This window comes from Pelobates fuscus, chromosome 4 (assembly GCF_036172605.1).
Source record: "Pelobates fuscus isolate aPelFus1 chromosome 4, aPelFus1.pri, whole genome shotgun sequence".
NCBI lineage: Eukaryota > Metazoa > Chordata > Amphibia > Anura > Pelobatidae > Pelobates > Pelobates fuscus.
The window spans coordinates 284,504,154-284,528,803 of NC_086320.1; the positions used below are offsets into that span (position 1 = coordinate 284,504,154).

The window sequence follows — 24,650 nt, forward strand, 5'->3', positions numbered from 1 at the left end:
AGGGATTTCAATTCTGCAAACAGTTAACAAAAAAAAAAGACCTGTTAAACTCAAAATCAGTGAATCTTACTTGGTGTAAGTAGGGCTGGATTTGCATATTTGATCCCTGTAGGCACAAAATTCTAAGGCACACCCTGCTCCCCAACCCTTAAATAAGGCAGATAAAGGAAGTATTATGAATTTATTAACTGGACACTGCAGGTCTAAAATTACATTGATATTTGACTGCATGTGTATAAATGTATGTATGAAACATATTTCTGCTTGTAATGTATTGAGTTTGAATCTGTGATTATAGTGAGTGTCTGCAGCTGTGTAGATGACAGTGTTAAAGATAATGTTACAAGTGGTTTAGAGGTAAATGGGGGTTTAAGATTATAGATGTTTTAATATCAGTTAGGTGACATAGGGTGTTAGACATTAAGAAGATTAACAGCTTGAGAGGGGTCATAGTTGTAGTGTAAGGGGTGATCAGGATTACCGAGTTTAGACAAATAGATACAAAGATAGGACAACCAATGGAGAAAATTTATGACACAATACGAAGTAGTTGTGTCCAAGTGGCTCCAATTATCCTTTGCACCAGTGAGAGACTCCATTATGGGGCAGAGGGATCCCAGTGCCAGGTCTTCCACCACAACCACTTCCACATCTATAGTGCTCCCCGTGCCAGGACTGCCACTACAACTATTTACACATCTGTAGGGCTCCCAGTGCCAGGTCTGCCACAACAACCACTTTCACATCTGTAGGGTTCCCAGTGCCCAGACTGCCACCACAACCACTTACACATATATATGGCTCCCACTGCCAGGATCTAATCTGGTTTGCAAAACACAGAGGCATCCCCACACTCACCATGCCATTAAAGATTAAATGTGTCTTGATTAATACCAAGGGACTCAACACCCCTACTAAATGGCACACCCTGCTGAGATCGGCTCACAGACAAATTGCCAACATATTATTAGTACAAGAGACCCACTTCACTTCACATAGACACTTTCCTCTGACAAATCATTATTACAAAAATAGCTACACAGCCAACATGCCAGATGCCAAATCTAAGGGAGTAGCAATCATCCTTAGATCCTCATGCCCCACAATGGTGGCCGACCCTCATGGTAGATAGGAACAGCTGGTTATACATTCTGTTCCATATATGCACCTACCTCTCCAGAGCCAGCGTTCTGGCAACAGCTCTCTACACCTAGCCACCCTACGGAACTCACGCCTCGTAATAGTAGGAGACTGCAATGCGGTCAACTCCACAGCACTAGACAGGACGCCTCACATACAGGGGCCTTCTCGAACCTCACGAAACAATACTTTATTTCAACAATGTTTAGCCTGTCACAATCTCCTACACGTTTGGAGAGCACAACACCCCTCAACAAGAGACTTCACATTCTACTCACATCCACACAAAACATACTCCCGAATAGACCACTTTGTATTCAGGTAGCCTCTACCTTTCTCAGGTAGCCTCTACCGACATAGGCTAGACCTCATGGTCGAAACATGCCAATATCTCCTCAACATTACATGCTCACAACTTAATCCGCCCTTGGTCTTGGAAACTAAACCCTTTACAACTACACAACATCGAGGTGACCAAAACTATATCCAAAGATATCACTGATTACTTTGAGATAAACACTCACTCGACCACCACCTAATGACAATATGGGCAGCACACAAGAGGGTGATACGTGGAAAATTAATTAGCAAAGCAACAGCGAGAAAAAAGCATTGCATTCAACACATATCAACGCTATGGCAGAAATACACCTCCTGGAAAAACTACATAAACACGACCTACAACCCCAAGTTATGACTCAGCTGACATAGACAAGCAATGGGCAGCACACGAACGGCCATTGATCTAATCTGGTTTGCCGAACACAGAGGCATCCCAACAACAGTCATCTCCCTAGACGCAGAAAAGACATTTGATCGCCTCCTCTGGCCTTACCTAACCTAAACGCTTACACATCTCAGGTTCCCACTCGCATTCATAACATTCTTAGAGGCCACCTCAAGGAGCGTTACTGCTACCTGACATTAACCCCCCTGATTTACCATTACAAACGTAACGAGACAGGGATGCCCACTCTCACCCCTATTATTTGCCATCTCTCCAGAATCACTACTGGAGGCGATAAGGTCATGTCCCAGAGTGGAGGGGGTCACCGCAGAGTACAACCATATAAGGTCTCAGCGTATGCAGACGATGTCCTTCTGACGTTGACGAACCAGATCACTTCCATAGAGGCCCTACTGCAATTGATTCACACATACTCGATGATCTCAGGATACAAACTGAATCTGGCAAAATCGGAACTCCGCCCGATCCATATAGACGACTCGACCCTTACCCACCTACGTAACAAATTCCCGCTATGCATCTGCGAGCCCTCCGTCACATACCTAGGCATAAGAATCACTAACAACGTGACCATACTATACCAAGCAAACTACACTCCTTTACTGGAAAAAGCGGATGCAGACCTAGTGACCTGGGACAAGCTGCACATCTTGTGGATGGGACGTGTTGCCTCCTTCAAAATGAACCTCCTCCCTAGATTTTTGTATGTATTCCAAGCACTCCCTATCCTGGTCCGCAAAAGAGACATAGATTCCCAGCAAGCATCAGTCAACAGATTTGTCTGGAATGGTTCAAAACCCAGAGTAAGAAGGAACACGATTTATGTCCCCAAGAGTTATGGTGGCCTAGGCCTACTGAACTTCTTGAAATACCTACACACGGCACACCTAGCAAAGCATGTATGGGTCAGTCTGTGTAAGTGCTTCAATTCCAAGAAAGATACCTCTCATCTCGTGACCTCCCCTGTACCCGATGGATAGGCAGCCTTCTCAACCACTACGGATCTGATTGTGCCACCCCTCCCTGCAATGTAAGATCAGGGAAAGGGAAATATTTTATTTATTTATTTTAACAATTATTAAAGTAAAAATTGTAAAGCTCTTCCCTATCCCACTCTCTACACCCTCCTGAGCACAGTAGACCCTCACAGACAGTGAACCCCCCACATACAGTACACTCCAACCCACCCCTCACACACATCATCTCTTCACCCACATACCTTCACCCCCACACACACATACTTGCTTCACCCTATTACAAACCAAATCTCATAGTCCCTAGTTAAAAATAGTAAACCATAAACAGACTCCTCTATACCCACACACTTCACCACAGCCTATTTTAAACACCATGGAAAATTATCTTGCATCTCTTGAAAAGGTTTTCCAGTTTCCGTGAAAAGGCGTCTTGCCTGTAATAAGGAAGGCGCAGCGGTGGAACTACAGGGAGTGATGGTATTGCGGTTACACCGGGGCCCATCGAGTGACCCGATGGGTATGTGTCTTCAGGGGCCGAAAACAGTTTTGCACCAGGGCCCACTCTACGTTAGTTCCGCCACTGTGCAGCAGCTTCCCCGGCACACAAGCTCTGCCCCTGCATGAAAGATCGCCTTCCCGTACACAAGCTCCACCCCAAATCTCTGACTGAGACACACACTTACAGACATACACACATTCTGACAGACATACAGTGACAGGCACACACATTCTGACAGACATAAAGTGACAGGCACACACTCTCTGACTGAGACACACACTGACTGAGACTCATACACACGCACACACACATTTTCTCACAAATTGCTATTTGTATTTTAATTTAAATCCACCCACCCCCCCTACATTTGGGAGAGCTGAGTGGATCTTTCTCTGGCATCCAGTGTGTCTCCTCTCAATCGTTCTGCAGTTTTTCTCTGCTCCCCTGCGCGCTCTCTCTAGTGATACCGAGGCCGGAGTCACGTCACTAAACAGCGTGCAAGGGATCAGAGAGGAACTGTAGGAAGGTTACTGCTACCTTACGCGCTGCCTCCATGCCCCCCTCGGCGGCCGGCTTTAATGTTTCCTGCACGACTTAGGTCTTTGTGCTACTTTATGCCCCACAGTTTAATATATGCAACATTTATTTTATTATTATTATTATTTTTATTCTTATTCATTCTTATTTATTATTTATTATTTATTTTTTATTATTTTCATACTTAGAAGTTTTGAGAGGCTTAAGTTAATAATGTGTAAGTAGTGAGGTTTCTTACCCTCCTACAAAAATCCTCCATGTTTTGATTATTGTTAGGTTTATGTAAAGGGATATATATATTTATATATCTAAAAATATAAAGAACTATATCATATGAGTATTCTTAACTCAAAAAACAAAACAAAAAAAAACACAAGAAAAATATATATATAAAATGTTTTTGTTGCAGGCAGCCTTGATTCTACATGTTTTACCTTTTAATAGTATTGAATAGAGAGAGTTATATCACTGATTAGATGATGGTGATTAATATCATGCTTTGTATTATAAGATCCTTTATGATGGATTTATATTTAATAATATTATTTAGGGTTTTTTATTTAGTATTATTGCACTTTATGTTTATACTCTAAATGCACTCCTTAGGCGATCCGCCTTTTATAAAATTATGTTTAATTTAAGTTCTATGACCACTCTTTTACATGTAGGGTGTATATACCCAGTTTGTCTTGAGAAAGTCCTCCAAAGGGAACGAAACGCGTAGACGATCTGGTTTCCGTCTCCTCTGTATTTTCAGCCCGGCTTCATCTACGGTCCGGGAGTGATTTTCGGCAGCTGTTGTGCTCGGATCTTTGTACACATCCTATCTCGTGGTAGGGAGTTGGCGTGCTCCTCTAACCTCACACGAAGGTCGGGTGAATAGGGTAAGTTGCTCTGGCTTACTCCCAGAGTTTTTTATTCCAGGAGATTATTCACAGCGGCACCCTCAACCTATACCTGGTTGTCTGGCGGGTTTAAGAGCTCCCTCCCCCAGGGATGATATATGTGTCTGGGTTCTGATATTTATTTTTTATATGTTTTATTCTTTTATTTTGATGCGCACAGTTTTTGGTTTTCTATTGATACACACTTTGTATTAGTGTTGGGGGCCCCACACTGTGTATCTTTGAACTCTGATCTGGACATATTTTTGTGGTGATACATTTTTTTTTTATCATTGTATCCACTCTTAATTGACTTCATTGTTTATATATGTTTAATAAATACTTTGTGTATATCTATACATTTATTTACTCAACAGCTGCTGCTTTGGAGTATAATATTTAGTGGTCATATTTTATTTGGAGCGCTCACATACCCTTGCTGGTTAATATTTTATTTAGTTGTTTAGTCGCTCCTCTGTATGTGACACAGCCCTTTTATTATTTTTCTTTCTTGCACGGAGTTATTGTGTACTCCAATTCAGTTTCTTTTGATTTTTATTTTATTGGTGATATTCCTGCACGACTTAACAAAGGGCTGACAAATGCCAGGCACCATGGCGACTTGGCGCCTGGGATTTGTCGAGCCTTGTGTATGTATGTGTGTGGCCCCTGAACTGATGCGGCCATGCACCAGCCCTGAAATTTTGCAGGCCCAGTTGTCGCCGTTAGACAGGGCAGCCGGCCCTCCTGGAGAGGCCCCTGCGACCACTATAGTCACGACAGTGGTTGTACCCTACATCACTACAGTACACGGTACAACTTTGTAATAACACTTATCATAATAAACAGAGCTATTATGGTGCAATGCTCTTTTTAATGTGGAATCATTATAGTATCACTAATGATGATACTCCCCTCTCCACCTTTTTGATGCTAGCTCCTGTGAGCCCCTTTCTTGTTCATCCTATACTTCCAGTATAGTGTGGGTGCAGTGATGTTTGTCAAAACTTTAAATACCTATCATTTAGCACCTACAAGATGAATGGTGATGGCAGATGCACAGATCCATCAAACACAAACACACATTAATCAGACAGCTCCCTCCCCATCACACATAGACAGCAGGCAACTGTCTGTGTGTAATGGTGATAGATTGTTATCTAAGAGTGTGCGGCTTATTTGTCCGTCATTCAGATGACAGATATCTGTCTTATATGGAGCTGTTCTAGTCAATCATTTCTCCATTAATTTCCTATTGCTGTTCCTGTGTTTATTCTCCAATGTCTGGATCCTAAGTAAAATAATACGTGTTGAGATGTTTTAAAAAGCGAATTAAAGTCATATCATATACAGTAATAGTAATATAAGCTGCATGTACGTGTATAAACACCTTTCACAGAAATGTACCATGCTGTATGTATGTGATATAATGTATAGAAATATGTGTATATAAACATTGCATGGAGTTATGTCATACTGTCATGATCAATACACCAAAACGGCTTCATTAAGTCAAAGATGTATTGATGCTTAGAGTGTCCCTCAAAATCTTATTTAAAGGACCACTTCACACCCAAAAGCACTTCAGCTTGCTGAAGTACTTTATGGATGAGGAGTACCCTAGATTAAACCCAGCTTATAAAAGTGAAGATTTATATGAGAAATCAGAACTTTTATAACTTCCATTTGCTCCTCTGAGCTAACGGAAGTGACAGGCACGCACTACTTTAGATACCTTGGCTTGCAAAGTTTACAGGTGAAGAAATATTGATGTTAGGTATTAAGGAAACTATAAAGGAGAGTTAAAGGGACACTGTAGGCACTATAACCATTTCATCTCATTGAATTGGTTATAGAGCCTTGAGTACGATGTCCATCCATTCAGTGTTAAACCCTTTTCAAACACTGAGGGTGCATGGCTTCATGTAGCCTTGCCCTAACTGGCAATATAGCTAAGGCAGAGATTACACACTTCCTTGTAGCCAGACCAAATCATACCTGCACTGGCACTGTGATAGGCTGAATGCAGTCAGCTGACACTTTCAGCCAATCATAGTTGCCCATGGCTGCTTGGGCTAATTGTTCCTATTAATTTTGAATGGAAGGACAATGCAAAGGGACTACAGACACTATAACCACTTAATTGAGATGAATAAGCTATCCTTTCACTGTCCCTTTAACCCCTTAAGGACACATGACGTGTGTGACATGTCATGATTCCCTTTTATTCCAGAAGTTTGGTCCTTAAGGGGTTGGTTTACTTCAACCAAAAGCAAAGTTATTAAAAAAAATGCAATCCCACTCAAAGTTCTCTACACAACCCAAACCCCCTGACTGAAAGGAACACATCCCAAAAACCAGGCTGGGAGAGGACTTGATTGGCATGGCGGACCATTGCTATGCATGCTGATGACAGATGCCTGTTATGCACAGAATTGACACCAGCCATCTTGGAACTCTTGTTCTAGCTTGCTAATGACACTTTGACTCCCTATCATTTAGCACCTATAAGATGAATGGTGATGGCAGATGCACAGTTCCATCAAACACAAACATAAATCAATCAGACAGCTCCCTCCCCATCACACATAGACACCAGGCAACTAGAAATATCCAGTGGCAAAGTTCATTATCTTATGTAGGCGATTAAAAACATGTATACATGTTTTTGGTAGTTACGTTTTTTTTGGCATAATGATAACAGATCCAGGATCATAATTATAGATTATTAATATACCGTTCTTGTTGTGGTGAAATTTTCTTTTTTTCTGAGCAAAAAATTATTCACACGCAAGTCTATGCACCTCTTTTGGGATTACAAAAATATTTTCAGCAGAAGAACTAATTGCACTTGATTACAGTCTCATCAGATTTTCTTCTGAGAGTCATCTTACTCCTTTAATTGGAAGCTTTTATACAAGGGACCAGCAAACTGAACTTTAAATTCATGTACTAAAGAATGACTTTATATACCATGTATGAAAAATCTGATTCCTATTTCCTACATAACATTCTATTAAAGGAACACTCTAAGGTTAAAAAATGAATATTTTTAATCGGAGTGCGTTACTTTCTGCTTTAGATCAGGGGTCTCTGAGTCAATTTATTTTTGGTCCCTTGGCATTGTCGTCTCTCATAGGAGCCACAGATCTGTACTGCCAGGAGCACAGCATACATCCTAATCTGTACTCCCACTGATTTAGTCACAAACAATTCTTTACTCACTTACATACAGAAACACACAACTATACGCTCACACACAGATACATATACCTCCCAGCATCTGTGGCGTGACTGAGCTCTAGATGGGGGGTTCTCCCCTGTGCTGGGTGCACAAGTCAGCCTTGTCACTGACATTCCAACTACAGAATGCTGGAACTTTACTATTGAGACTAACAGGAGCACAAATGGACCTCATGGACCATAGCAAATAAGGGCAGGACTGCGGTCGTGATGAGGACTTGGCGACCAGCAAAGTTGACATAGAGGGTAATGCAAAGGAATCATAACCTTCTATACTAGAATGGGTGACCACAAAACACAACCTATTTATGACCCCTGTACCAGTACTTTAAGACAACTGATGAATTTAGATTAGAAAAAAACATGCTGTTTTACTTACCTGTAAATCAACGCCCAAAGAGTTTCCTCTCCGGTAGCTGTTCAGTCTCTTCTGAGCTCATCGGTTTGTGAGGATATTTATGGGGTGATAAATATTAAAAATAATATTTTCATAAAAATTATCAAAAATGTATTTACTAATTTTTATTATATCAAAAATTGATATCTTGGCACTGTTTCCCCGATTAATGATTTAAAGCTGAGAATTACCCACTATTTTAATTCTCATAGATCCTGGAGTAAGTTTCATTAGAAGATTTTATCTCACACATTAATCACAAGTTAATTATAAAAATATAATTTATTGTGACAATAATAATAATAATAATAATATGTAACATGCGTGATAATATCAGTGAATATTTAGGTATAACATAAGTATACAATATGGCAGTGGTTTAACACAATATAGACAGCTAAATAGCAACAGTTATTTATGACAGGACACTTTACTTTGAAATCAACTTAACACAGAACACAGCATCTCACAGCAGCACAGCGTAAAGCAATAAAAACTTTGTCTGACAGTCAAATCACACTGAATTAACTCTTTCACTGCTAGCTACAATTCTCATAGGCAATATATCCTATTATATTGCAATGACAAATACGATATTACTCATACTATATCATTGACCATTCTTATGTCCATTCAATAAGAATAATTCTAACCAGATTTTACGTTTGCAGAATTTTTTATTTTTTTTTATTCTTTTTTTTTTGAAAGTGCAAGTTTAAACACAAAAGCAGGCAGTGTCCCCACAACAGCTGCATGCACCGTAGATGAAGACACAGTATAACAGTGGTGTGACGAACTGTAGCAGGCGGTAGCACAATTTTTACATTTTATCTTAATTAATACAAGAGCTAGAAGTGAATATTTTTTATTTTTTTTTAAATTCTTTATTTTTATTGTGCAAAGATTAACATACAAATTCGAAATGCCATGACGGCAGCAATAATCATTCCTTGAACATACATCGAGATGTTGTGTCATAGCGTTTGAGGATTGTGCACATTTTTAGATGTTAGATAAAACAAGCTAAACTGCGGATCTGAATGGTAGATCTGACTACGTTACATATGTTAACATGTTGGGGCTACACACCACATATATTTGCCACTGGCCCCCATCACCCCTCACAGCGCCTTGGCTAACTGTGATGATGTGAAAACACGATTCCCTATGGTTAGCAAAATAAGTAAGTTAAAACAAGTAAGTTAAAACAAGTAAGCTAAAACAATATGGAACATTGGGACATAATAACGGTACATGGTGCCTGTTGAGCCAGAGGTGTTAAGTATCAAGCTATGGTGAAGCCTATTTAAGCTAGTTAGGGTAATTACTACTGTGTGTGGCTTAATGTGGTGGGAGGCCTGTGGCAGGATATGGCCCTGCGTTTACAGCTACCCGATGCCCCTCAGTGGATATCTACAGTCCCAACCAGTGGAGTGTCCAGTAAGGAAGGGTAGGTACAGGACCTTGTCCGTCTCTGGTGAGCTCAGGTAGGTGCAGGCTTGGGGAGTAGCGCTAATCATCACCTGGGGCAGCAACCCTCTTCCTTGGTGCCTCACTTTGTGATGGGCAGGATCTCTCAAACGGTGCGAGGTGTGCCTTTGGCGGTAGGGCTCAGCCATAGCGAGTCGGTGGCATCCAGCCGGCCTCCTCACTTTCTGCGTTGCGGCTGTGATTCGCCTGGTGGTTTGTAGCTTGATAAGGTATTGCCTCTGAGTTGGCTTTGATGGAACCGCACTCCTCCTGCGGACTGTCCTCCTTTTCTTAGTGCGAGCGAATGCATGGGTAGCTAGAGAGGAGCGGCAGACCCACGCGGCGTGCGGTCGTCGAGTGGAGGCTTCCTGTCTGTGGGCCTCCAGTGCTTTAGGTGTGGGCTGGTTTCGGCTCTTTATGTCAGCAGCCGGATGTGAGAGGTCTAGCTTGCTGGCACTCCGTTGCCTCTCTTCGAGTTTGCGCCAAAATTCTGTGAGTAGTGCGTCCAGCTTAGCGAGAGTTGTTTCCCTCGGGTCTTGTGGCAAGTTGTGGGGTCTTGCTCCCGCCATCTTGGCTTCCGCCGATTCTTCCAGCAGGGACATGTGCTGTGTCGCAGGGCCACCGAGGTCGTGGTTGCGGTGTGAGTGCTGGTGCCGGGATAACCCCCACCGGCAAGGGGGGGAGACGGGAGCCCCTGTCGCTTCCACCTTTAGCAGCCGGATAGCCAGCAGGAAGATCGGCCGCTTCTTCCACGCCAGCACCCCCAGGTAGGCCGCAGTTGTGTGCCGAGAACAGGCTGCTCATTTTGTATCCAGGAGTCTTTCAGGTGTTGCAGAAATAAAGTCTGTTTTTGCCTGCTTTCAGGTAGTCGAGTTTGCCGGTGTAACGGTTCTAAATTAGGGCTCTGCTGGAGTGTTTTAACCGGAGCACACTCTGCATGCGGCCATCTCGGTTGGCAGCCAGGCCCCGCCCCCTAGAAGTGAATATTTAACAGGTTAGGATATATTAGGTAGTGTAACTTTGCCAGTGCCGCTTCTTGGTGGCCGGTAAACCTACAAGGTCATGCTATCAACTGTCCCTGTCCTCCTTAGCTTGGGGGTAGGGTTGGGGACAAGCTCTAGGGACGTGTGTGCTATAGCGGCTAGAGGCAATAGTGGTATGTGGTCTCTTAATGAGGTGCGGTAGTTCCTCTGCTGTTACGGTGTCTGGGATCCCCCTCACCTTGAGGTTTCTTTACCTTGCTTCATCCTCCAGCTGCCCCATTCGAGTATTCAGCTGTGTACACATGGCTGTTAGTTTCAGCGTTTGAGTGGCCGTAGCTTCTTGCTGGGCTTTCAGGTCTTGGACCCCGTCTTCCGCAGCTTGTATGCATCCCGTGAGCGTGTTCAGCTCAGACTTAAGGCCCGCTAGTTCTGCCACAAAAAAGGCCTTGAGGTCTGTCACCATACCGGACAAGTCGACCTTAGTGGCTAGTTGGTGTTCTGGTTGCCTCAGAGGTGCACTCTGCTGCCTCCGTTGGGGTATCTGGGTTCATATGTCGCTAGGTATTTGTCTTCTGATACTGAGAGTGACTCCAGCCCCATGTCGTGGTATGCATCCGCCATTTTGGGCCTGCATGCTTGGGACAAGAGCTGCCCGATATCGTGGGTGTGACCCGTGGTTTGCCCTCTGGGTTTTCGGGAGTGCTTCCCCATTGCTTGCTGTGTCCACCGTAAGTGTTTCCTCGGTTTGTGGAGGCTTTTTGGGTGAGCCTTGAGGCTTTATCAGAGCAGTTATGTCGGAGCTCGGGTGCCATGCGTCTTGTCCGCTCAGCCTTAGCTCCGCCCCCCCTTTGCAGAATTGTAACTTTCTTAATTAAGATTTACTATTTCTAAATTACATATATCTGCATAATTGCCTGGTATTCTATTTTTAAAGTTAAAAGTAATATAGAGTTCATTGGTCCACCTGCAGGAATGGAATTACGAATTCTATATATTATTAACGAATCATGACTCCTTAAATGTTGGAATCACTAGCTTGTATCCAAGTACCGGTATATTCTGCCTTTTAGTAAAATCAATTAAATTGAATTAAATAACACCATCGTAATTACCAGTTATGTTGTAGAAATTCTTATCAGATGTGAAGATATGTCCCAGGAATTTTGAATACAAGTATGATGAGAATTGTGGAAAAATAGAAAATATTTCAGAGTTCTGAAGTTGTGTTAGTTGGAAAACATACAAAGAATTAGGTGTGTCCAGCTTTGGCTCCAGATGGCAGATCTTAGCTGTTAGATGTGAGTCCATTCTCAGAGTGAGAGTGTATCTGAGTCTCAGTGAGTCTGAGTCTGTGAGTCTTTAAGAGTTTGAGTATATCTCTCCTTTGTCCTTAAATTTTAAAGGAGAGGTACCCTATACGTCACTAGTTGATAGGACCAATAGAGAACTGTGGATGTGTCTTCCCTACAGACTATCATCTAGATTTTGGTCAGTAGATGGCGCAATTTCATCACCTGAAAATTCTCGTCAGGGGGTCCATTTAACTTTTTGTATAATAGGTTAACTGAATTTTGTGATGCGTTTGACGTCATCTTGGTTATCTTTTATGGATAACCATCCATCACAGACATGTCACTTCAAAAGTTTTTTACTAGACAGAGCGTCTGGTTTTGCAGACGTAAAATTAGAATTTACTATAGCCTTAATTTCACCCTTCGTTACAATGGAACTTTGTAAGATTCTGTTTAAAATTAATTACTTCGTTATCTGTCATTGGTGTCTGGTTTTCTTGTGTGAAACTGTAGTAATATTATTTATACATAGTATATTAACATAGTACTATTTATATATGATTAATATACTTATAGTAAGTTATAAGTGGATATTGTGTGTGTGTGTGTGTGTATATATATATATATATATATATATATATATATACAAACTCCTCGTGTCCCGCACTCACTGCTCCCAGTCTTGTAATGCCTTGGTGCTAATCCTGGCCATGATATAGAATACCTTGTAGGAAAGCACTCACAGGACTTGATTTGGTTCAAAAATAGTGCTTCTTTATTGCAGCAAAAATTTCAAGTAAAAAGTATTTTTACTTGAAATTTTTGCTGCAATAAAGAAGCACTATTTTTGAACCATATCAAGTCCTGTGAGTGCTTTCTTACAAGGTATTCTATATATTTGTTTCTGGGTTGTAGCATTCAAAGCCCATTTTGCTGTATACATCATGCCTTATCTCTTGTCTTATCTCTAATGTTTATATAAGTCGTAGACATGTGCAATTCATTTCGTTACTTTCAATCAACCAATCAGAGTGTTGTTAGGAGTCAAATTACACAGCGTGGGAAAATTCCAAAGAACTTTCCCAAGCTGTGTGAAATGACACAGAGCACTCTGCTTGGTTGGATATTAAGCTAACCAATCAGAGTGCTGTGACAGGTAAATGTAGATACTTACCTGTCAGTCTCTTTATTTACCTGTCAGAGCACTCTGATTGGATGGCTTAAACCAGTGCTCAGTGCTCTGAGCCTAATTGCAGGACTGGGCAAGGCTTTATAAGCCTTCCCCCGCCCTGCGGAGCTCAGTCTGCGCAGTGCCCTCCATGGGTGAAGATGGATTATTTTTTTCAGTGTCAGGATTTTTTTTTCATCTGATTTTTTTTGAGCTCGGGTTTTTTTTGTTGGTGTTTAATTTGGTCTTTTTGGGACTGAAAAATAAGATTTTAGAAAAAAGAAGACATTAAATGGTTAGTTCTATTTATTTTTTTTTTTTTTTTAAACATGTACTTAGTCATTGTGTCCCCCTCACTATTTTTAGGTTGAGGGGCGTAGGTAGGGATTTAAACATTTTTTTTGAGAGGGGGTGACTAGGGGATTGAGAACCCCTAGTCACCTCGGGGAGGGGGCAACATTATTATATTTTTATTTAGGGCCCCCATCCGCCGCTCTGGGGGTGGGGAGGACAATAGGTCATCCCCCCTTAAAGTAATTTAGGGCCCCCACCCACCGCTCAGGTGTGGGGGAAGGGGGGGGAGGACAATAGGTCCCCCTCACCTTACTCTTCTTTAGGGCCCCCACCCGCCGCTCAGGCGTGGGGGCCGGGGGGAGGACAATAGGTCCCCCCTTTAAGTAATTTAGGCAATAGGTCCCCCATCAGTTTAAAAGCCCCCACTCACTCGGCACGGGTGGGGGCTCGGGAGGGGGGACACAGGGTTTTTTTTTAATAGTGAGCAGCCACAGGCTGCTCACTGTTTAATAGACATGCCCAGAATGTACTAATACTAAATAATTTTTACTTTGTATTCGTAAATTTGGCTGAAAGACCAATTTAGGTCTTTCAGCCTTTTGGTAGATAGCTCCCTAATACCGTGGGAATTAGGGAGTTATCTACTACGCGGCTGCAAGAGAACATCCTAAGTCCCGAAATTCCAAAGTCGCCGAAGTTCCGAAGTGCCGAACCGAACTGCCGAAGTCCCGAATTTCGGAATGCCGAACCAAACCGAATATTTTCCTCATGCACATCCCTAATAAGTCGCATTCCTTAGCTCGGGCTTCACTGAATAGGGTTACAGAGAAAAACATTTTTGTGTCTGTCTTTGCATTCTGTTACAATATGGAGTCACCTCTGTTCTGATGGTGACTTACAGTATACAGATTTCATTTCTGTCTTAATACGAAATGTCTGCCAGTATAAATATACTGACAGGTTGTGAATGTGATAATCCACAGTCCATTCCAATGCATCTCATAGATAAGCTATGGGGATTTATAGCACATGCTCTGCCAATTAAATGTTTCTCATAGTCAAGCATTGAATCCATGAGAACCATTGATAGCATTTGGTGTTATCAAGTTGGGAGTGATGATGCCAAATATGAAGACTTTCAATTTTTTTTAAAGGTCTTCATGAAGAAGTGTTTCTTATGGCTGCTTAGTCACCAGATGCATGTTGTCTGACTAATGTACACATTGTTGCGTCTCTGATGTGCTAGATTCAGGAACAACAACCATCAAAATGGAAATTTGAACACTTTATATCATGGGTGTCCAAAAGGTAGATCCCCAGATGTTTTAAAACTACAGCTTCCATGATGCTCTGTCATTGTAAATGCATTCTAAAGGCATGCAAAGCATCAAGGGAGTTGTAGTTCTACATCTTGGGATCTAACTTTTGGGCAGCCCTGCCTTATATAGTTATAAATTCATAAACATCTACATTAATTTTGTCTCTACCATCATATTTAGAAGCCTCTACCATACTCTGTTTATTACAATAATCACACAGGAAGGATTAAAAAAAAACTTACATTTACTTTAATATTATTAAAGTAAATAATAATAATGATAATATTTAATATTATTACATCTGCCTTTTCAAAGTGGTGGTGGTATGGAGGGAGGCATGGTCATTCTAGCATGCGATACGATAAGTGGTCTCAGAGGAGTCAATAGTTGCCATCTACAATGCCAGCCTTAAAGGGTTATTCCAACCACTATGACCACTTTAGTGATTTGAAGAAGTCATGCTGGTTGAAGTCAGTATGTGCAGCCTTTCTGGTACACATCACATTGGCAGCCCAAAACGATGTCAATTCTGTGCATTAAATAGTCCACTGTCAGTGCGCACAGCATGCTGGCATCTGACATAGTGAGGTTTTGTTTAGGGTTTTGGCAACGGATATAAGTGTTTTTCTCCCCTCCAAACAAATGAAATCACTGGTTCAAAAAAACAACCCGATAAATAAGAATATCTATTAAAAGCCTCTTATTGGACCTCACAATGCCCCATGTGGTGTGGAAGTCTGTGATTCCAGGTATGTAATAAAACACTTTTTTTACAGCTTATACTGTAAATGGGATGGGGGAAAACATAATAATAATGCTCATTAGGGTATACTGCACCAAAAAGTTGGAGCAACCCTTTAACTGACTGAAGATGGAGATGGAGATAGGCTGCACAGTCAATCAGAAAGAAATGCATACAGTTCTTTGTATCAACCCTTTTACTGATGATAACTACACCTTAGCCTGTCCAGCATGCTGCCATAGGTATATACGATATAACACTTTGATTCCAATATTGCATGTACAGGTGCACACTGACTAATTTTCCTATAAAGACATACCTCCAAAGTGTCCCTGTTTTGGTGGGACAGTCCCTATTTTGGGTTTAAATCCATCTTTCATATCCTAACGTCCCTCTTTTCTAGTTTTACTAGGAGCTGCATATTGTTGGTGTGTTTGAGTGTACAATAGAGTTTCACAGCAATAATACTCACAGTAATGTGTATTTATACTAAAATAAATGTAATTAGAAATCATACATTGTTATTGTTCTAAATTACATTTTTGTAAGGCACCTAAAATATCTCAACAGCCCTGTCTCTGGCCATATCTACAGTCACACCATAAAACTATAGTTATATATTTGATGGGAGGAATGTAGTGATCAGGAGATCAGTTATGTGAGAAACTATATGAAGGACAAAGAGATCTTGTCCAAGAAAGTAGGTTATCAATTACTTCACTGACCTCTTAAAGTGTTACTCCAAACACCTTGACCACCTTGAATTAAAGTGGTTATGGTGCCTGGAGTTGTACGTGCAGCCTGATGCCCGATTGGAGTAACCCTTTACATTGAAAATATATCAGGTAAATGCTCCTTTAATATTACGCAATCAAAATAATTTAATAATACCGTATGTATCTCAATAAAATTGACAACCAGCTAATGATGTTTCATGTGTACAGGTAGGAGATGCTGTTTTGGAGAATGCCCGTCTTATGCTACAAACAGAGAATATTCAGGCATGTGCAGAAGACTTCAAAGAAAGGTATTTAACTATTTTATGTAACTGGCTGTTATGAAAGTCCCTACCAGCATTAATGTGAGGTTATCAATTATGAATTAAAATTGACATGCTTATTAATTTTACTCACTGTAATAAAGTATAATTGTACATGGGGAAATAAATATGTTTAGATCTCAGAATACATTCTCGTCTTTGTAAACAGCCCTACGCTGGACCTTCTAGTTTGTCCTCCTCATGGACAAGTGCATTAGTCGTTAACAAAACCAGAAGTGACTTCGCTGACATATCTGTAACATTCTGTGTTTATGGTAGGGTTATCTGTCTTTGTCACTGTTTTGTGATCAGAAAACTGATAGGGGTAATCCATTAAAGTGAGAATTGCCAGGAATTCAAATTTAATTCAAAATAAAAGTAAATTCAGTGTTCAGTTTGGCATTAAGTTTGAAATTGACTTTGAATTGACTTTGATTCTTACCTTGAATAACCCTGTAACATTCTGTTGCTATGAAAAACATTGAACAGAATCTAACTTGATGAGGCCCCTAGCATATAAATATAAATTAGTAACAAAGAAAGAAGAAAACAATCTGTTCCTAATAACTTTCCCTCAATAAATATAAATTACTTAATTCTTCATGACACAATGACACATTTACATCAGTAACTACTCAAGGTAGTATATTTGGAAAGCAAAACTACACAGTGGTAAACAGTTGTAATTAAAATGATGATTATACACAGGCATGAGCTTAAAGGAAAACTATAGTGCCAGGAAAACAAACTCGTTAATAACCCCTTCTGTCACTTACCTGGGTCCAGCTCAACTCACGCTCCTCCCCCACCGACGTCTGCCCGCGGCGCAGACCTAATGCGCATGCGCAGCAATGGCCGTGCTCGCATTTGCATTTCCCCATAGAAAAGCATTAATCAATGCTTTCCTATGGGAATTCCGGTGACGCTGGAAATCTTAATGCATAGCGCGAGGACGTCCAGCGTCGTTTAGGTGGCCAAAAGTTCCCTATTCACCCGGAAGTCCGTCTAGTGGCTGTCTGGTGGACAGCCACTTGAGGAGGAGTTAACCCTAGTAGGTAATTATTGCAGTTTCTAAACACTGAGCGGAAGTGGTCTGGGTGCCTACAGTGTCCCTTTAAACTCATAACAACACTTATTTTAGTGTTTATGTTATGAACATATTTTGGGTTTTCACCTAGCTTTATCAAAGCTTTCATCGTACATACGGTTTTTCATAGCTTGGTATTATTAATCTTTACACATGAAAGCACATGCTTGAGATATATATCCCTTAATTTAATTATGTTGAATCAAGGTGAATGTATATTACAAAAAAATCTGAAATCAATGAGAAAACGTATCAATTACAAGAGATAAGCTTATCTAATCTAATAGTTACATAGGCTGAAAAGAGACATGCGTCCATCAAGTTCAACATTTCGCATCCTTCAGCATGAATTTGCTATTGATCCAAAAGTAGGAAAAAAATAAAAGAAAAAAATTAAGTTTGTTTTGCAACACATTTTTACAAAATCCTTTTCAACCCCAGAATGGCAGTCAGATTTCTACTTGGATCAAGAAGCTGTTACCCAACATATTAAAAATGATATCCCTGGATTGTATACTGTTGCAACTATTCATCTAGTTGCTGTTTAAACAGCTGTACAGATTCAGATAAAACCACCTCTCCAGGCAGAGAATTCCACATCCTTATTGTTTTTACTGTATAAAACATTTTCCTTTACCTTAGACTAAATCTCCTTTCTTTCAGTCAAAATGTGTGATCTTGTGTCCTATGTATAGTCCTGTTAATAACTAGATTTTCAGACAATGAGTGTGTCTGTCAATGACACACTCATTAACAGACACGCACACACAGGACCGGTGCTAAGATTTTTTGTTACACAGGCGAGGATGCATTTTGGTGCCCCCCACCCTCGTTTAAAATAAGGTTCATACAAACACAGAAATAATCATACAGAGACATACAGACACAGACAGAGACATACATGCATACAGAGACATGCAGGCATATAAAGACATACATACAGAGGCATACCGTCATACAGACACATACATACATACATACATACATAGACATACAGAAACATACAGAGACATCCAGGCATACAGACACATACATACATACAGGCATACAAAGACATACACGCATACAGAGACATACCGTCATACAGACACATACATATATACAGGTATACAGAGACATACAGGCATACAGACACATACGTACAAAGACATACAGGCATACAGACACATACATTTGTACATACAGAGACATACAGGCATACGGACACATACATTTCTACATACAGAGACATACAGGCATACAGAGACATACAGGCATACAGAAACATACATACAAAGACATACAGGCATACAGAGACCTACATACATACATACATACATACATACAGACATACAGAGACATACATACGTACATACATACAGAGACATACACAATTACATACTTACATCAGTTCAATCTTGTCCCCTGGATGCATGCTGTCTGGCTCCTTGGAGTCCTGTCCTGCAGCCCAGCCCCATCACAGGGCGCCAGCTGCGCTGTGTGGTACACAGGGAGCAGGGATATGATGTCATTCATATCCTCGCCCCCTCCAACACATGGCGGCGGGCACCTGGTCGCAGGGGTTGCAGGGCTGTGACCCCTGCGACCGCGGTATGTACGCCAGTGCATGCAGATGCACACACACTTAAAGGACCACTACAGACACCCAGATCACATCAGCTCAATGAAGTGGTCTGGGTGTCAGGTCCCTCTAGTTTTAACCCTGCAGCTGAAAACATAGCAGTTTCAGAAAAACTGCTATGTTTCACCGAGGGTTAATCCAGCCTCTAGTGGATGTCTCACTGACAGCCGCTAGAGGAGCTTCCGCTATTCTAAAACACTGAACGTCCATAGGAAAGCATTGAGTAATGCTTTCCTATGGGCGGTTTGAATGCGTGCGCGGCAAGAGCATTCGGAGCTGAGAGGCGGAGGGATCCCCAGCGCCAAGGGAGTCCGGCGCTAGAGAAAGGTAAATGCTGAAGACACACACACACTCTCACGAACAGATGCATACACACCAGCTAACAGACACACACATTTACTGACAGACACACTCAGCGACAGACATACATACACACTCACTTACAAAACATACACTCTCACTGACAAACACACACTCACTAACAGACATCAAACAGACTCACTAATACACACACAAACACACTCCGTAAGAGACACACAGTAACACACTCACTGACACTCACTAGCAGTCACACTCACACTGACACTAGCAGACACACTCACTGACACTAGCAGACACACTCACTGACACTCACTAGCAGACACACACACTGACACACTAGCAGACACACACACTGACACTCACTAGCAGACACATACACACTCGCACTAGTAGACACACTCACTGACACTCACTAGCAGACAAACTCACTGACACTAGCAGACACACTCACTGACACTCACTAGCAGACACACTCACTGACACTAGCAGACACACACACTGACACTAGCAGACACACACACTGACACTCACTAGCAGACACACACTGACACTAGCAGACACACACACTGACACTCACTAGCAGACACACACACACTGACACTAGCAGACACACTCACTGACACTCACTAGCAGACACACTCACTGACACTCACTAGCAGACACACTCACTGACACTAGCAGACACACACACTGACACTCACTAGCAGACACACACACACTGACACTAGCAGACACACTCACTGACACTCACTAGCAGACACACTCACTGACACTAGCAGACACACACACTGACACTCACTAGCAGACACACACTGACACTAGCAGACACACACACTGACACTCACTAGCAGACACACACACTGACACTAGCAGACACACTCACTGACACTCACTAGCAGACACACTCACTGACACTAGCAGACACACACACACTGACACTCACTAGCAGACACACACACACTGACACTAGCAGACACACACACTGACACTCACTAGCAGACACACACTGACACTAGCAGACACACACACTGACACTCACTAGCAGACACACACACTGACACTAGCAGACACACTCACTGACACTCACTAGCAGACACACTCACTGACACTAGCAGACACACACACTGACACTCACTAGCAGACACACACTGACACTAGCAGACACACACACTGACACTCACTAGCAGACACACACACTGACACTAGCAGACACACTCACTGACACTCACTAGCAGACACACTCACTGACACTAGCAGACACACACACTGACACTCACTAGCAGACACACTCACTGACACTAGCAGACACACACACTGACACTCACTAGCAGACACACACACTGACACTAGCAGACACACTCACTGACACTCACTAGCAGACACACTCACTGACACTAGCAGACACACACACTGACACTCACTAGCAGACACACACTGACACTAGCAGACACACACACTGACACTCACTAGCAGACACACACACTGACACTAGCAGACACACTCACTGACACTCACTAGCAGACACACTCACTGACACTAGCAGACACACACACTGACACTCACTAGCAGACACACACACACTGACACTAGCAGACACACACACTGACACTCACTAGCAGACACACACACTGACACTAGCAGACACACTCACTGACACTCACTAGCAGACACACTCACTGACACTAGCAGACACACACACTGACACTCACTAGCAGACACACACACACTGACACTAGCAGACACACACACTGACACTCACTAGCAGACACACACTCACTGACACTAGCAGACACACACTGACACTCACTAACTGACACTAGCACACACACACACTAACACTCACACTAACACATGGTTTTTTTTTTAATTTAATCCCCCAGGCTCCTTACCTTTTGGAGTGCTGAAGGGATTCCCTGGGGTCCAGTGGTGCTGCTGGGCTCCTGGGTGGGCGGGTAGGCGGGCGGGTAGGCAGGCTGGCGGGCGGGTAGGCAGGCAGGCTGGCGGGCGGGCATGCGCGCGCGAGGGAGCACTCTTCCATGTGTGCTTCCTCTTCAGCTCCCTCGCGCACCGCGTAGGGATGCCGGCACCGGAAGATGACGTAATCTTCCGGCTCCGGTATCAGTATGCGGCGTGCGAGGGAGCTGAAGAGGAAGCACACATGGGAGAGTGCTCCCTCGCGCGCCCGCAGAACCGGGCGCTCGGCCACGCTACATTAGGTCGTCGGTTGGAGGGGAGCACAGTGCGCTTCCCTCCTTCCGGTCAGCCTGATTTTGCGCCCCCAGGGCCGGTGCGCCCTAAGGCGGCCAGGCCGCCTTAGGGTAGCGCCGGCCCTGCGCACACACACTCACTGACAGACACACACACACTCATTGACAGACATATCAACTCACTGACAGGCACACACTGATTGACAGACAGACACAATCACACACTGACAGACACACACACTCATTGACAGACATATACACTTGCTGACAGACACACACTCACTGACAGACACACACACATTGACAGACACACACACACACATACACACTCACTGACAGACACACAGTGACTGACACACTCACAGACACACACACACACTCCCAGACACACACACTCACTGACAGACATACACACACATTAACTGACAGACACACACTCATACATATTTCCCTAAACACTCACAAAGCATTATTATTATTATTTTCATTTTAATTTAACTTCACCCTGCCTCCGTTGGAGAGCTGGAGTGGATTCCTCACCTGGGGTCCAGTGGGGCTGAAGGGGCTGCTTGTGCTGCTGGGCAGACTAACCAGCGAGGGAGCTCTGATCTTACTGCTCAGCTCCCTCGTGTGCTGCTTAGTGTTGCTGGGAGCCGGACTGATGTCATATTCCGGCTTCCGGCTTCACTAAGCAGCGCGGTTCCAACAGTCTTGGGGGACCCTCCATAGTCCTCAGTGTTGTACTCTCTCACATCTTCAAGAGTACAGCACTGACATTGGCTCCTAGCAGCTAATGAGGAGAGGACAAGCAGCAAAACCCTGATTATGGACGCAAGGGACGGATTCAGGTAAGTCTCACCTTACCCTACATCCCACGACAACCTGGCACCCAGTAGTAAAGTCATCGTCTGGGGTCTTTGCAAATTATACAAAGACCCCAGATTTTGACAGAGACACTTTAAAACTGTTTTTGTTTATAAGTTACAAAAAAAATCTTTAATATAAAAAGCTCTCCACCATGCTTGAGGTTAAAGAAGCCCATTCGAGTTATATATACAACATTTATTTTGCAACTAACTGCCCTGTGTTTAATTTAGATTAACAAGTAAAGTATCATTCACACTAATTAAATAATCTATTTTAAAGTTTGGTAGGAGTTACAGAAGTGATTCCATTGCTATTAGCATGAGAGTTATGTTGCAAACTTCTCTACGGTCAAATTGACCCTTGATATGTAATAGTGCCCCTTTATTTATTTTACTTTCTGTTTTTATACACCTATGAATGTGCTTATGTGCAAATATGGTAATTTCATATATAGCAGTAACATATATCAATAAAGCTTATTCACACACACACACACAGACAACATTGGGATCATTATTGCTGATTTGGATCCTCTTTGTACAAGATAACAAGACACTTTTTCTTAAGCTCTTGCTGAGCTTGATACCATAAATAGTCTCCATTTAATCGAGTTGTTTCGCCAAAGTGAATTGGTTTTAAATCAATATATAATCTTGTAAATACCACCATTAAGTGTATTAAACACTGAAAAATGTTCCACGTTCCAATTATCGTGTGAGTAAATGAAACTCTTTATTGATTGTGTTGGAAGGGGATAAACAAGAACTATGAATGGCTTCTATATCTGAAATACATCAACATGTCAAACTGTCTGCTGTACCTAAAAGGCCTGGTAGTGGTTTATTAAATAAAAATGACATTATTTTTTTTCACAGTGAATTGACAAACTAGTTGCGAAACTTAAAATGTCAGTCACAAGTCGTTATTAAATATTTTCTATATCCTGTTAGGACATTCGTGCAAAGGTTCTTGTGTCTACCCACCCCAAAATGTCAGGCTACAATATGAATAAGGGAATGCCACATTTCTTATCGTGGGAATAAATGAAGGTTTGAAGTCTAATATATATAACAGCATAGAGACAGTGTTGCATTCTGGTTTTGTGCTGCCCTAGGCATGACATAATTCAGGCACCCCTTACCCCCCTTCAAATTTCTTTTACTGACAGACACACACCCTCACTGATACATGCACTGACATACACTAACTTACAGATACAAAGTCATTGTCACACACACTGTTTAACCAACACATACTTTCAACACACACTGAAACATACACATTCACAGACATACATACTCACTGATTCACAGTTACACGCACTCACAGTTACACACACACGAACACTAAATGACAGACATGCATTCACCGACAGACACATACACACTCACTGACAAATGCATACACACTCAATAGCAGACGCACACTCACTCAGTATCAGACACGCACACACTGAGACACCCATACAACTGGCCCAGCTGGCCAGTTCTTGGGTCCCCCAGGGTGTTTGGGGGCGGCTATTTTTGCCGCCCCCCCTTAAAATGCCACCCAAGGCAAATGCCTTGTCAGCCTCGTGGAATATACACCGCTGCATAGAGGTAAAGGGGTAACAAAAACAAGTCTGGCAATACAACTGCATCTACATATTTATCAGTAATATTGTTACAAATCTATGGATGAAATTGCATTATTTAAAAGTGACACTATGCTATTTTTGCATGGCAGCTGTCTTTATAACAAAAATGACTGAGTTGGATAATGTAACTGACTCAGGGCTAAAATCAATTTTTGAGGTCATTTACTTATTTGGGGAAA

General features: G+C 42.2%; 1 protein-coding gene across 1 annotated transcript in view; it reads left to right on the forward strand.

Moving 5' to 3' along the window:
• Positions 1-24,650, forward strand: part of BFSP2 (beaded filament structural protein 2) — a 67,926-nt gene that overhangs the window by 17,518 nt on the left and 25,758 nt on the right. The window contains exon 2 of the mRNA XM_063450670.1: positions 16,638-16,720. Within this exon, the coding sequence (XP_063306740.1) occupies positions 16,638-16,720 (83 nt within the window). The remainder of the gene's footprint in view (positions 1-16,637; positions 16,721-24,650) is intronic.